The 16986-nt window shown below is 33.9% G+C and overlaps 1 protein-coding gene across 1 annotated transcript in view; it reads left to right on the top strand.

The window, feature by feature from the left end:
- Window positions 1–16986, top strand: part of KCNH5 (potassium voltage-gated channel subfamily H member 5) — a 492146-nt gene that overhangs the window by 425197 nt on the left and 49963 nt on the right. The window contains exon 10 of the mRNA XM_072629412.1: window positions 2738–2934. Coding sequence (XP_072485513.1) covers window positions 2738–2934 — 197 coding nt within the window. The remainder of the gene's footprint in view (window positions 1–2737; window positions 2935–16986) is intronic.

Below are 16986 nucleotides of genomic sequence, written 5' to 3'. Positions count from 1 at the left end.
CCAGAGTTCAAATTCAGTCTTGTTATTTGTGTGGCCTTAGCCACACACCTTACTCTCAGTCTCCATTAATTCTTCATCTGCAAAATGAAGATAATAATAGTACCTATCCCCATGAGTTATTGTTTGGATAAAATGACATAATATTTGTAAAAGCACATTACAAATCTTGAAATACTATATAAATGCCAGCTATTATTAGTGGCATTTTGACACAAAATTGTAATTTCCTTTTATAGAATTAGCTCAAGAAAACACACACACATACAATAATATTTGAGAAAAGAAAGAGCTTAGAAATTCAAGAACCATTATTTCAGCAGTGGGGTTATACCCTCTACTGATGAAAAATGCATTTTTTTCCATGCCTTAATACACATTATAATGAATTGCTGGATCTTAAAAAAATATTCTTCCCTAGTGGCCAACCTTCAGGTGACGAACCTTCCAAATTAAATTGGCTCTTCCTCAAAATACAGATCTTCTATGTGAAACTGAGTTCCCTTCTAGTTTATTAGAACCCAGCATTAAGCATTCCCTCATCATAACCTTCAGAAACCCATGATGAAGCTACTGAAAGTAGAACTTTCAGAAGAAAAAGATTATTTCTAAATGTAAATAATTCAAACAAAACTTTAGTCAATCCAGTCCTTGGAGTTTTGTAGATCTGCTATGGTGACCATGATTAAAATTTTGGAATGGATTGACTCAGTATTTTGGTGATATATTCACTTTGGTTTGGGTCACTGCATATACAAGATATAAAAGGAAAGGTAATGCTAAGTGAAGGATTAAAAAAACACACACACAACTAGAGTAGGCCAAATTGTACATGAATGAGGCAGAAAGAAAAGAACCAGTGGGGTGGGAGAGATTGATGTTATTGGGAGGGAGATTCTGAGCATGGGAACAAGGATCCTAAAGAGCTGAGAAGGTAAGAAGAAATCTGGAGTACAAGTGAAAAAAATATTCCCAGAGAGGAAGAGAGATGATGCATTCTCAGGGCACTTATTTCCATTGGGTCACAATGAGTGATAATGAGTTAACCCTTAAGGATAATAAAACACAAATGCTTTCAAGATTTGTGGCAGGTTTTTGTAAACAAAGAGACAATACTCTCTGAGGATATCCTTCAGATATACTTTAAGATATTGGTGTTATTTATTCTACAACTATAGCTATTTATTGTATATATGTGCACTCATGTACATATGCATACACACACACACACACACACACACACACACACACACATAGGTGCTTAGTAAATACTTTTCCAGTTGACTTGGATACATAATATGAACCCTGGAACAATGGGGTTTGTTGGATTTACAATCAGAGAAGCTTGGTTAAAATCCCAGATCTACTACTTATTATCTGTGTCACCTTAACCTCCCTAGGCCCCAGTTTCTCACCTTTAAAATGAGATGACTGGACTCTCTTTACATCTCTTCTAATGGTTGTGACCCTTACCCATGGATGAAGTGCTCACATTGACAAAATAATAGAATCATCCTTATCCATGTATGTCTATGCCTACCTGCTCCCAGACAACCTATGTAGCACATTATTCATGACCTTCTCTATGCCTTTTAATATATGATGAATAAACGTTCATCATAGAGGCTGTTTTCCCTCATTCTCAGTTCTTGAATGGCCTGTCATCTTTTTCGCTCATGCATCTACTCAGTAGCTTTCATACTACTCCTTAGACTCACTTCATCCTGGTAATATACTGCAGCTGACTTAGACCTTCCATGTCTTGTTACCAGCTGGAAGTGATTTTACTTTTCATTAAACTCAGTGACAAATAAGAAGGCTCATTTCCCGAGTTTAAATCTGGTCTCAGACACTTCCTAGTTGCGTGAACATGGGCAAGTCACTTAACCCAGATCGCCTCAGTTTTCCTCAACTGTAAACTGAACTGGAGAAGGAAGTGGCAAACCACTCCAGTTTCTTTGCCACAGAATCCCAAATGGAGTCACAAAGACACAACCAAATAGCAGCAAAAAGTTATCTTGGTTTAATTGTTTATAGTTATAAAAGTTGATATATTGAGTTTCTGTTAAACAAGGTATAGTTGTACTCATTATCATCTTGACTAGAAATTAAGGATAGAATTTATCAACTACTAAGTTTAAAGTCTTAGTATTTCTCTGGCACTACTCTGATTTTGTTTTTTTGGTTCACTTTGTTTTGTTTTTTTAATTTTGTCTTTGTATCTTCAATACCTAGCACAATGCCTTTTTCATTTGGGGATCTGAAACTGTGTTTCAGAATAGAGTAGGAAACTTGTCTTCCCCTTCTCCCCCCCCCGCAAAAAAAAAATGCAGATCAAAAACTCTAATTTATATTCTAAAATATTTTCCTGGTGTGTTGCAATTAAATATTTTGTCCAGGGTAACATAGCCAGTGTGTGTCAAATACAACATTAGAAACCAGATTTTTTGGACTCTAAGGCCAACACTCTATCTACTACACAACAACATTGCCTTGGGAAGAATTTAAATGCTCTGAGTAGGTTGGAAAAAAATATTTAAGTTGATAAGAGTGTTTATTTTCTGGTAAAAACAAGATTTTGAAAATTATCTGTGGATTTTTTTTTTTTGCCAAAGATTGATGGCTCTTGTTGGTCTTGTGCTTAAATAGTCTAAAGATGTATGTCTAAATAGAGCATGCTTTCAATCTCTAAATTTTCTTTTATGAGTTCCTTTAATAAGTTCTTTTTGGTATTCTCCAGGGAAAGGTGATGTGTTTGGAGATATCTTCTGGAAGGAAACTACCCTTGCCCATGCTTGTGCCAACGTTCGGGCCCTGACATACTGTGACTTACACATCATCAAGAGGGAAGCCTTGCTCAAAGTCTTGGACTTCTACACAGCTTTTGCAAACTCCTTCTCAAGGAATCTCACTCTCACTTGCAATCTAAGGAAAAGGGTATGTTGCTTTACATTCACCATGCTAGTAATAATAGTAATAACCTGTCACAACATATAAGATGAAGAGAGAAATTTGATGCAGCTTTGCAGAGCTACATCTCTCTAAGGATAAAGTAACATAGCTTCATGTTTCCTTTTTTCACTTTTTTGGGGGAAAAATGTAAGGAAGATTTACTTTGTATTACTTTAAATATGAATCTTCATGGTCTTATCAGATAAGTAAGGTATAAAAAAGAAGATAAATTAATGGACTGTATTAAAGTGGAAAATTTCCTGAAATTTGTGTTTAATGCCCAAAATACAATTAATTGAAAAGCAATGTCTTACATTTTATCTGTCGGTCTATCTATCTATCTATCTATCTATCTATCTATCTATCTATCTATCTATCTCTCTCTCTCTCTCTCTCTCTATCTATCTATCTATCTATCTATCTATCTATCTATCTATCTATCTATCATCTATCTATCTCCTTTTTAATAGGAAGGTGAATGCTTGACATTCCTGACTTTCTCTAAACTCTTTTGCTCATTCTATAGCCAATCCAAAGAGCACATTATCCTTTAGTCCTTTAAAAGAAAACTTCATCTGAAAAACTAATTAACTATATCAACATATCTTACAAGTACTGTAGGTTTAGAGAAGCTTTAATTTGCAGTGTAGCTGAGGGCTTAGTCTTTATTACCTCTGTCTTCATAACCTTTGTCTCTTTTATTGATAAATGTGACAGAAATTTGATTTATATGATAGGATCTGTTAGTTCTGACTTATAGTCCATAGGGCAGCACTGATGACTCTTTTACAGCTAATAATGAAATACAATTTTGGATGACTGCACCCAAGGAATTTCATCAGAAGTTATTGCCTCTTTTAAGAAGCATTTTGAAACAGCTAAAATCAGTTCAGAAGCATCATGGTTTAGTGGAGAAAGGATTGCCTTTAGAGTCAAGAAGACATATCAAGATCTGCCTCTGGCACAAAGTTGCTGAGTCACCATGGACAAGACAGTTCTCTAAGTTCCCAATGAGGTGCTTGACTGCATTAGCAGAATTTTTATCATACAAGAATTTCCCTCACAACCATGAATTATATAAAAATAACAATCACAAAACCCTTAATTGTTAGTTGGAAACAAATATCAAATTGATTACATGAGATAAATTGGCATAGACACAATTACAGAATAGCAGAAATTAGTGTGACACAAAGCATAATAGTAATAATGATGAAAGATTTGCAAAGTGCCTTATAAAACAGACTTCATTCTATCCTCACAATTCTGGGAGGTAGATCTTATTAATATCCTCATTTTATAAATGAGGAAACTGAGGAAAATAGGGGTTAAGTGACTTGCCTATGATCGCATAGCTAGTAAATGTCAGAAGCTGAATTTAAGCTCAGGTCAGTCCACTGGTGAGTTTGACAAAGGAATGAAACATAATTAACTTCTTAGGGTTCTAAGAAAAGAAATTACAGCTGAGTGGTACGGTTAGTTTAGTAATTTTATGCAGTTAATGAGAAAAGTTTGGAATTCCTAATTGGCTCAGATATCAATTAGACAGATGGGAATTGAAATTGATAAAATTTTAATTAACCCCATTGTTTCTGTTACAACTGCCATCCCTTCCACAATTGTTTAAGATGTAGAAGTCTGTAAGTCATAAAATTATGTTATAAGCAAAGCCATATGCCAGAACATTTCCCAAAGATTAGCAACAGACATTAATGGTTTCAAATAAGATTAGACACATTGAGAATTCAGAGAGGACGGCCAAGGGAGGAAAATTACTCCTTGATTTAATATTGATTAAAGTGTCCTCAAGGTGCCCAGCCCTGTAGTAAGAGCTTTGAGAGTTTGGAGAGGGAGGGGCACATATAACCCAACCCAACTTTTTAGGTAAGTGTCCATTAAAATTTTCAGAATGCTCAGTTATAGCATCATGATATTAGATTATTTACTGGGTTCCTCAAAAATTTTAATGTAGTTTTAAGCTTTAAGACTTCCAAAGGAGTCCATGATACACAAAACATTTAAGAATTCATGGTTTATTTACAATGTGAGGTTACTATGTGTCATATTTAAACAATCATGTTTAGCAATAATAGAAAATTGCTGTCATGATAATACTATATGTGTGTATATATGTACATACACATATAAATACCATGCATGTGTGTACATGTATATGTAAATACACACATACACCTAAGTATATGTAACATATACTTATGTTACATAATACAGGTATATACACATATGAATGTATGCATGTATATGCCTGCATTTATACACATGCAAGCAAATATACATATATACCTACACACATATGACATGCATGCACACATATGTACACATACACATACATGCATATATACACACATTATATGTGTGTGTATGTATGTTTATAGGTAACATGTTCTTTCATGGATCTCATTGCACAGTGAAATGAAAGTTTTTTTAAATGAGCTGTTTTAGAAGCTCAAATTATTAGATACTAATAATCATTTATATATTTATATATAATCATATTATATATTTATAATATATAAATTATATATTTATATATATATAATTATAATTATTCTTTTAGAACATGTATTCCTATTTATTTAAGTGGTTAGAAAATATTTATAATATCACAAAAAATTATATTTTTGATAACTAAAACCTCTATGTCTTCAACAAAGAAAAGGAAAGTATGTTTCCCTATGTAGAATGAGACTGGAAAATGCTTTGAATATTCTTAGAAAGGTAAGCCTTAGAAAGGCTTTCTTGTCTATCAGCCTCTGTGTTTTCTAGATCCATAATAAGTTGCATCTACACAGATAAATATATGAAAAGAACTATCTGCTTCTGAGCCATAAGAATGTAGTCACAGATGAAAATTTTAGGTGTCCAGTTATCTGCTTAAATTATGTACTTTTTTTCCTCATGAAATGTTATGCAATACTAAAACAAAACTGGAGCAAATTTGTGGCAATTTTACTGGGATTTAACTGTTCATTTCTCTTCTGCTGCCTTGAGGATACAATCTCTTTATAGTCATCATCAATTAATATTTACTGAGTATCCATTGAACCATGTTCTATTTTGCTTGAAGGAGGGAGAGATGGTTGATGCAAAAGAAAATAAAAGGAGTGACTGAAACCTGAAATTATGTGTAGATATTTCCCTCTTAATCCTCTCTTATGATAATCAGAATTGGTTGTGCATGTACTCTCTCCCTCATTAAAAATTTATTTTGTCTCCTTTATTGTTTTCACTGGTGCCTCTTGTTCATCATTTCATATTCCCTTTTGAATATATCCCTCTTCTCCTCCCCTACCCAGTGAGCTTTCCCTCCTAAAGAAAAATTTGAAAGGAAGGGGGAAAACTATGGTATGTACCTCCCAGGTTTATTGTGAGGCTCAAATGAGGTAATGTCTGTAAAATGCTTAGCGCAGTGCTTGACACGCAGTACATACTTAGTAAGTGGTTATTCCTTTTCCCCTTATCAGATGTATTTGATGCAAAAATACTTTTCTAGTCAAAAGTTTTCTTTCTTATTCTTATTGTGTTTATACAAAAGCTTTTCAGTTTTGTGACGGAAAAATTTCCTATTATTTTGGTGACTTTTATCTCTTGTTTCATTAAGAATTTTTCCTCAATCATAGCAATAGGTGATACTTTGACTAATTTTCATCCAATTAATAAAAATTTTATGTAACTTTTAAGCATGGTACTGTATGACTGTATTCTCTGTTACTAGTAGAAGTCGTGATTGATGGATCATTTGAATTCAGGATTTCTGAGCTGCAATAATAAGACTAAGGTTCATCAGATGTCTGAATTCCAACACCAATAAAATGATCCCCTGTGAGTTGAAGAGTGGTGAGGTAACCAATCTGCCTAAGAAGCAGTGAACCACACAGGTTGGAAATTGGTCAGGTCAAAGCTTCTGGGTCATTCTGAGTAGGACAAGGTTCATGAGTGGTCATAACACTTCTAGCCTAGATAGGTGAGATGAGAGACCCAGTTTCTTTAAGAAATAATTATTTAAAAAAACCTATTTTAATCACTTGAATTTTTTTTTAAATTTATGGCATTTGAAGTTGCTCTTCTATTTTTTTAAAGACTGATTTCCACTTTTCTCATCAGTAATTGTAAACTGGGGAATATTCCAAACTACTTTATGTTCTCCAGTTTATAAAATACAGAAATATTAACTTTGATTGTTTTTGATTCTTCTTCAGTTAATTGGTTTCACTTCATTGCTAATTTGTTCTAATCTACTATTCTATATTTTAACCAACTAAACTACCAATTAATTATTTAAGAGTTCATAAAGTATCCAGTACATGCTAAGGCACTTTTCTTTCTAGGTATTGTTATTGTTGAGTCATTTTCAGTCACTGTGATCGTTTGTGACCTCATTTGGAGTTTTCTTGCCAGAGATACTGGAGTGACTTGTCAGTTCCTTCTCCATCTTATTTTATACATGAGGAAAACAGAGGCAAACAAGAGTAAGTTGCTTGCCCAGGGTCACACGACTAGTAAGTGTTGGAGGCAAGATTGAACTCAGGAAAATGAGTCTTCCAGAGTCTAGACCTAGCATTCTGTGCACTTCTACCTGATATAAAAAATAAAATAAAAGTCATTGTCTTTAAGGAGTTTACATTTCATTTTAACAGAAAAATTACTGATTACTTTTTTAATCTTATCTTGAAATTTTAGGCTTTTTTAAAACCCTTTCCAATGAACCTTATTATTTTGTCTAGCTCTACGAAGTAATCACTTGAAGATTTTATTGTTATAGCACTAAATTTGTAAATTAATGTTGGTAGCATCATCATTTATGTGATAGCGTCAGAGCTCACTCATGAACACTGAAAATTTTTTTTTCCTCCAAATTCATTTATTTATTTGTTTTCAATTTTCAACAGTTACTTCCATAAGTTTTGAATTTTCTCTCCTTCTCTCCACTTTCCCTCCCTAAGACAGAAAGTCATCTTATATGGACACTTTTAGACTCATTTATCATTTTTATATTTATATTTTTAATTTTATTTTTATTACTCTAATTTAAAAAACTTTTAGTGCTTATTTTGAGTTTGTTTATTGATTTATTTTATTTTTAAAATACATACTAAATTAGTACTCTTTTTAAAAATATTAATATATGTTTTCAGAAATTAATACATGTTTTCAGTCACATATATGAACACATACATTCTTATTAAGCACATTTTTACATTGGTCATGTTGTATAGAACAATTAAAGCAAATGGGAGAAAGCATGAGTAAACCTTAGCAAAACCAAACATAATACACGGGAAAATAGTCTGCTTCATTCTGCATTCTGATTCTGTAGTTCTTTCTTGGATGTGGATGGCATTTTGCATCATGAGTCCCTTGGAAGTGTTTTAGGTCCTTGCATTGCTGTGAAGGACTAGTGGCCATTGAAAATTCTAATTATTTCAGTCTTTATTGCTCTTGAAAATTGTTTTGTATTTCTATATATGTAAGTCTGGAACATACCTTGGTAGATGGCCTCTAGAATATTTTCTGTATTTTTTAGATATTTAAAAAAATTTCTTTTTCTATGATTTTTACTGTATTTTGTTATTGCTATATAGAAAAACTAATGACGTCTTTGGATTTACTTTTCTACTTTACTTTAGCTGTTAATTAACCAACTTCACTGATTTTGTGGTTTCCTAAGTAAATCTTCATGTCATCTGCAAATAGTTGCTAATTTCACCTATTCTTTGCTGCTGTTTATGCTTTAAAAATTATTATCTTTTTATTTATTGGTCATTTCTAGCATTCTACCAAATACTAGTGGAACAGAGAGCTTCCTTTTTTACCCCTCTGTCTACTGTGAAAGGCTTCCAATGTTTGCCCATCACAAATTTTGCTATTTTAAGGTTTTAGTTAAAAAATAATCATATTTTTAATAATGACCCTTCAATCAGTGTTCTATTTATCAACAGCTTGCAATTAGTGATATAATAATGTATTTCTAGTTTTAATATAATTGTTTATTTTCTTAATGCTAAACCATCTTGAATCTCTAAGTATAACATGGTAATAGTGAATAATTTTAAAAATACATTGCTATCATCTCTTTTGGCTGGAGGGGCGAGATTTTAGTTAAACCTTTTACGTCAATCTTCAGAAGTTATATTGGTATCTACTATCTTTCCTTCACTTTATTCCTCTCTACCAAATGTATTCAGATGACATCTCATAAAATGTTTATTTTTGTGCATTTTTAATCTCATTTCTTTCAGAATCTGTGTAGCCTAGTTAATTGGTCTTCAAATATTTGACAAAACTTACAAGTAAATGTGAACTAGGATTTTTCTTTCCCCCAATTATGGTTTTTTCAATTTCATTTTATGAAATTAGATTGTTTAGTATCTCTTTTCATGTTCTGTTCTTTTTTAATTTAGATAGTCTTCCATTTTAAAAAAATTTTTAGTTTGGTTAGCTTAAAATTTTGTATAGTAGGTTATGATAATTATTTTTATATCTATTCTATTTGTTGTGATTTTACTTCACCATATAAAAATTGGTAATTTATTTTGCCATCTTTTTTTAAAATCAAGTCAGACAAAATTTTAATTATTTTTTCATTTTTCAAAGAAGTGACTTTTAGACTCATTTATCATTTTTATATTTATATTTTTTATTTTATTTTTATTACTCTAAAAAACTTTTAGTGCTTATTTTGAGTTTATTGATTTATTTTATTTTTAAAATACATACTAAATTAGTACTCTTTTTAAAAATATTAATATATGTTTTCAGAAATATAATTTTTTCTCTGAGGACCAAGGTAGTTGTATCCCCTTATCCGATCACTGTGATTCCCATCTCTCCCTCTGTGTTCCAAACCCAAACACCATTGTTTATCCACTCCATGACCTCCAATGCCACAACCTTTCAGTTCTCTCCCAGGCAATTACTCACCCACTAGTTACAGTCTTCTTCTTTCTCCATCTTAACCCCTTGTTGAACAATTCAACTTTTACAGTGTCCTTTATTCAGTCCCTTGTTTCCTTTATCAAGGGGTAACTAGGTTGTACAAGGGATGGGGCATCATGTCTGAAGTTAGGAAGACTCAACTTCATCAGTTCAGATCAGGTCTCAGACATCTATTAAATGTGTAACCCTGGGCAAGTCATTTATGCCTGTTTGTCTCAGTTTCTTTCATTAGTACAATGAGCTGCAGAAGAAAATGGCAAATCATACCAGTATCTTTGCAAAGAAAATTCCACATGGGGACGTGAAGAATTGGACATACCAAACAACAAATGAACAGCAACTAATTAATTTAATTTATTTATTTAAATAATTTTTTAATTGTCTCAGGCTTGGATTTCTCCCACTGTCTACTGAACAAGGTGAAGGAAATCATGAAACCCTTTCTGCCCATAATCTGCAAGTAGTAGAATTCCCTCTCCACAACTGCCTGCAACGATGCCATGCCAGACCAGCGCTCCTCCTCACCCCAGGGCTGAGCTCAGGCCTGAGATTCAGATCAGCTCCTTGATTCCCCCAGGGCCTTTAGGTGGAAGGCTCCACAAATGGACTCTGCTACTGCTACCGCTGCTGCTTGTGCTGCCCTGGCCCCTGTTGCTACCTGAGGCTGGGTTTAGGGGAGGACTCTGCTCCCTTTTCACTGAGGTGAAAAAACTTTCTCATTGACCTTTGTGATAGCCCTTTCCTGTTGGCCTTTCAGGTTGCCTTGGGCTGGAAATCTCTTTCACTCTGTCATTCTGTGTCTTCTGCTACTCTATAATTTGTTGAGAGTCATTTTTACAGGTACTTTATGGACTGTGGGGGAAGAGTATGTGCATCTTTCTACTCTGCCATCTTGGTTCTGCCCCCCAAAGTAATCTTCTTAAAGTTCAGCTCTGGCCATGCATTCATTAAACTCCAATGGGTCCCTATCACCTCCAAGATCAAATATAAAATCCTCTTTTTGGTGCTTAAAGTCCTTCATAATTTCCTCCATCAACTTTCTAGTCATCTTACATCTTATATCTCACAACATATTCTGAGATCAAGCAAAACTGGTTTCCTTGTTCTTCAAATAAGGTAATCTATCTCCTGAGTCCTGGCTATTTCCATTGCCTGAAATTCTATCTATCTTTATCCCTACCTCCTGGCTTTCCTGGACTGCTTTAAATTCCAGCTACAAGAAACCTTATCTGATCTCTCTAGATTCTGTATCAACTTTCCTTGTGTTAATTATTTCCAATACATCCTGCATATAGCTTGTTTATATAGGTGCTATTTTTTAAAATCTTTCTTTATAACTTCAGCACTTGGCAGAGTGTTTGGTACATAGTAGGTCTATGAAAATAAGTGGTTATTGACTGTACCTTAGAAATTCTAGTATGTGGTATTATTATTTTCCTTTACATAATAATTAATTGTTTCTATAATTTGTTCTTTTGTCTAGTCCATATTCAAGATGGCATTATTTAATCACCATTTATCTGTGCCTTTTTTATTTCTGTATAATTTACTAATTTTCTTTATGCTCTATAAACAAAAGACATAGTATGCTTGCTCTTTTGTATTTATTTAAATTTGTTCGTGCCCTGCCACATGTCATGTCATGCCCTACTGCATAATCTTTGTAACTTTTACCTTTGTAAAGATAAAACATGTTATGCACAAAATATACACATTCTTTTTTGCTTTCATTCAGAAAATACCACATTTTTCAGATCTACCTTCTTCAAAGTTTGTCTAATTCCATATTTTCCTTTTTTAAATTTTTACCCAAATTTATTAATTTATTTATTTTCAATTTTCAACAATGACTTCCATAAGTTCCAAATTTTCTCCTCCTCCTTCCCCAAAATGGAATGCAGTCTTATATGGATTCTACACATACATTCCTATTAAACACATTTTCCCATTAGTCATGCTGCATAGAAGAATTAAATCAAATGTGGGAAACCATGGGAAAAACAAAACATAACAAGGGAGAAAATAGACTACTTCATTCTGTGTCCTGACTCCAGAATTCTTTATCTGGATGTGGATGACAGTTTGAATCATGAATCCTTTAGAAATGTTTCATACCCTTGCATTGTTGTGAAGGACTGAGTCTATCAAAAACAGTCCTCACATGTTGTGACTGTTACTGTGTATAATATTCTCCTGGCTCTTCTCACTTCACTCAGTATCAGTTCATATAAATCTTTCCAGGTCTTTCTGAAGTTTGCCTGTTTGTTATTTCTTATAGAATAATAGTATTCTATTACATTCATAAACTACAGTTTGTTCAGCCATACCCCAATTGATGGACATCCCCTTGATTTATAGTTCTTGGCCACTACAGAAAGAGTTTTTATAAATATTTTGTACATGTGGGTCCTTTTCACATGTTCACTATCTCTTTGGGATATAGCTCTAGAAGTGGTATTACTGGGTCAAAGGTTATGCACATTTTTATAGCCCTTTGCACATAGTTCCAAAAGGTTCTCCACAATGATTGGATCAGCTCACAGCTGTACCAACAATGAATTAATGTTCCAAGTTTCTCATTTCTCCAACATTTATCATTATTCTGTTTTGTCATGTTAGCCTCTGTGTGTGTGTGTGTGTGTGTGTGTGTGTGTGTGTGTGTGTGTAAGATAGGTGTGATGTGGTATCTCAGAGTTATTTTGATTTGCATCTCTCTAATCAGTAGTAATTTAGAGCATTTTTATATGACAATAGAAAACTTTAATTTCTTCCTCTGAAAACTGTCTTTTCATATCTTTTGACCATTTATTAATTGAGGACTGGCTTGCATTCCTGTAAATCTGACTCAGTTCTCTCTCTCTCTCTATTTTTTTATTACTATCCCTACTATTTTTATATACTAAATTCAACTCTTACCTTTTATTTTTTTTTTGTGTTATCTCTCATTTTATAATGTTTTCTGAAAGAAACATATTGTTGAGTTAAATTTTTAAATTTAATTAATTTATTTTCAGTTTTCAAAATTCATGTCCACAAAATTTTGAATTTCAGATTTTCACCCCATTTCCCTGCTATTTTCCTGTAGGGTAAGAAAGGTTTCCATATCACATTGCATATATCTTATTTCCAAGTAGTATGAAAAATAATTTTAACATTCATTTTTAAAGCTTTGAGTTCCAAAATCTCTCCCTTGCCCCCTCTATGTCCTCCCTTATTGAGAAGGCAAGCAATTTGATGTAAGTTATAAATGCGTAGTCTTGCAAAACACTTCCATAAGTCATGTTGTGAAAGACTGTATTTCCCTCTATCCTGTGCCTCCCTCCATTTATTCTTTTCTTGCCTTTGACCAATCCATCTACCCCTTCCCCCAATCTGTTTTCCTTTCTATTATCTGCTCTCTCTTGTCCCTTCCCCCATCCACTTTCTCACAGGGCAGGATAAACTTCCATACCCAATTGAGTATGTATGTTTTTCCCTCCTGAAGCCAAATCCCATGAAAGGAAGGTTCACTTTTTGCCTCTCATCTTCCTTTTCTTCCTATCCACTGTAAAAGTTCTTGCTTATCTCTTTTATGTGAGATGATTTACGACATTCTACCTCCCCCTTTCTCTTTCTCCTAGTACATTCTTCTGAATACTTAATTTTCTTTTTTTAGATAACATTCCTTCAAATTCAGCTCATCCTGTGCCCTCTGCCTCTCTCTCTCTCTCATATATCCTCACACATACATACACCCATATATACATATACATACACACATACGTATCTATCTATCTATCTATCTATCTATCTATCTATCTATCTATCTATCTATCTATCCCCTCCAACTATCCTAACACTGAGAAAGGTCTCATGAGTTACAAATATCATCTTTCCATGTAGGAATATAAACAGCTAAACTTTAATAAATCCCTTATGGTTTTTTTTTCCTGTTTACTTTTTCTTGTTTCTCTTTATCCTTATATTTGGAAGTCAAATTTTCTATTCAGTGCTGGTCCTTTCAACAAGAATGCTTGGAAGTACTTTATTTCATTGAAGTTCCCTTTACTCCCCAAAGTATTATACTCAGTTTTACTGGGTAGATAATTTTTGGTTTTAATCAAAGCTCTTTTGACCTCTGAAGTATCCTATTCCAAACCCTCTGATCTGTTAGTTTCAAAGCTGCTAAATCTTGTTTTATCCTGACTCTTCCATGGCCTGAGATCAGTTCATATTTGTCTTGGAGACTTTGGAGGCGGGAGCTTTGGCTTTTTTGTCTTCTTCTGGTTGATGTTTTGATCTTTGTCAACAATGGCATAAGAAAACACTCTCTTCACTGAGAAAGTAAGAATCTATAGTCTGTTTCTTTTACCCCTGTTCACTCATTTCCTAGTCAATTACTTGACTTTTGAGCTCTTCGTTAAGTGGAGGGCTCTAGAAGCAGTCCCTGCTTCAGCAGTGGCTGCTACCACCTCTGGTCTGTGACCACCAGACCAAGACTAGGGCCATACAATGATCCCCTCTCATGTGAGAGACCCTTCCCATTGACCTTGGAAGCTGTCTTTGGTATTTGTGTGTTAAGAAGTTTGCAGACTGTAGCAGCTGCCAGTGATTCAGAACCCTCAGTCTCCTCTGCACTCTGCTCCCAACCAGTTCAGTAGATACTGCCTGTCAATCTTCCATTGTTTGGGATGGAAATTTGCTTCATTCTGTCATTTTGTGGCTTCTGCTCTTCTAGAATTTGTTTAGAGTCATTTTTACAGGCTTTTGAGGGTTTTGGGGGGAGAGTTCTAGCAGGTCCCTGCTTCTACCCCACTATCTTGGCTCCGCCCCTATTTGCCTTTTTTGAATAATATTTTATTTTCCCCCAATTACATGTAAGGACAATTTTTTGATGTTCTTTTTTTTAAATGAGTTCCAAGTTTTCTCTCTCCCTTCTTCACCTACTCCCTGCTTGAGATGGTAAACATTTTGATATAAATTATGCATGTAGAATCATGTGAAACATATTACTGTAGTAGTTATGAAAGAAGATAGAAATCCAAAGGAAAAGTATATGAAAAAATAGGAAAATGAAAAATAGTGTACTTTGATCTACATTCAGACTCCATTTGTTCTTTCTCTGAAGGTCGATAGCATTTTCTACCATCAGCCCTTTGGATTGTCTTGGATCATTATACTGCTGAAAATAGTTAAATGGTTCACAGTTGATAATTGTACTATTACTGTGTACACTATTCTCCCAGTTTTTGTTTACTTCATTTTGTATCATTTCACTTAAATCTTTGCAGTTTTTTCTTAAATCAGCCCAAATTTTTCAGCTATTCCCCAATGATGAACATCCCCTCAATATCCAGGCTCTTTTTTAGATCATGGCTTTCAGGTACTCCAGTAATTCTTAAATGATCTCTTTAGGGTCAATTTTCCAGGTCAGCTGTTATTTCACTGAGATATTTCACATTTTCCTCTATTTTTTTCATTCTTTTTATTTTGTTTGTTTGATTCTTGATGTCTAATTGAGTCATTAGCTTCCAATTACCCAGTTCTAATTTTTAAGAAACTATTTTCTTCAATTAGATTTTTTTTACCTCTTTGTCCATTTTGCCAATCATACTTTTTCGAAGGGTTAACAATCACTTTAATCAAGACATGAATCAATCCTTTACTTAAGCACATATATCATTCACCTAGTTCAGGGGAGTTAACACCCTGAACCCCAAAATAATGAACAGACATAGCTTCTTCTGTCTGACAAAAATTCAACAAACAAGTACTGGTATTTCACCAGTTACCAGAGAGGAAAGCACAACATCTGAGTTCTCAAAGCAGAGGGGCTCTTTAGTGGCTTCCCAGAGTTCTCATCTGGCACTCAAATCTTCTTACCAAAATTAAGCCCCCAATTGATCAAATTTTTTAAATAGTTGTGTTCCTTAATGAATTTTTGTGCATCATTCCCCATTTTTTGTGATTCCTTTTCCAAGCTGTTGCTTGTTTTTTCATGATTCTCTTCTATCACTCTCATTTATTTTCTCAATTTTTCTTCTACCTCTCTTATTTGAATTTTAAAATCTTTTTTAACATCCTCCAGGAGTTCTTTTCAGGACTAAGAGCAATTTATATTTATCTTTGAGTCTTTACAGGTAAGCATTTTGACATTTTTTGTCTTCTTTTGAGTTCAGGTTTTGTTCTTCCTTGTCACTATACTAGCTTTCTAAGCTAAGGCTTTTTGTTGACTTTTTGTTCATTTTCTAGTTTATTTGTGTCTTGAATTTGAATTCTATTCCTTGTGGTACAGGGCCTCTACTGTAAGCTTCTTGCTCTGAAGACCAGGGTCCTGGATGCCAGTCTGTTCCACCAGGGGCACTGGTCCTGGTTATACCTGTTGCACTGAGGTCAGGCCTGGCTACTCATCTACTGTACTGGGGAATAAAGACCTCACAGTTGACCTTCTGTGCTGCTGATCTGTTATACCAAGGCCACAGGACTTCAGTTGCTAACCTAGGCTGGGGCTAGTGACCTCCCACTGATTTTCCTGGATTCTTCCTGCACTAGACTTTACTCTTCTTTTACTTGAGTGAGGTGATCTTTCCTGAAGTCTTTCTAAGTTTCAAATTACTTCACCCTATCCTTTCACAGGCTCTGTCACTCCAGAGTTCATTTTGAGTTGTTTCTTAAAGTTGCATGGAGGGGAAATTGGGAGAGCACAGGTAAGTTTCTGTCTTTTCCTTCGTAGCTCTTTCCCCAATGGATTATTTTTCTATGTAATATAAACACACTTATCTTTTATCCTCATTACCATTACATTCAATCATGAAGACATGTCTTTATTTCTATAAGGTATGAACTCATCTCTAACCCCATTTAATTAAAATTAATGAAGATGATTAAAATGCACATTCTAAATATGGCAATATTTTTCTAAATTGATCAGATTTTCCTCTACTGATAGCTTTTAATAATGGAACATATTCAAGTGATTTTAGACACTGTGGAAGAATTGTGACAGTATCTTGAGCCCTTAAAAATTCTCAACTATTGATATATCATTACCTAGAACAACAGGCACTTTGTGTATATAAATATACACAGAGGCACAACCAC

Source organism: Notamacropus eugenii, chromosome 1 (genome assembly GCF_028372415.1).
Source record: "Notamacropus eugenii isolate mMacEug1 chromosome 1, mMacEug1.pri_v2, whole genome shotgun sequence".
NCBI lineage: Eukaryota > Metazoa > Chordata > Mammalia > Diprotodontia > Macropodidae > Notamacropus > Notamacropus eugenii.
Note: the sequence above shows the minus strand (reverse complement) of the source record. Positions and strands in the feature narration are given on the sequence as shown.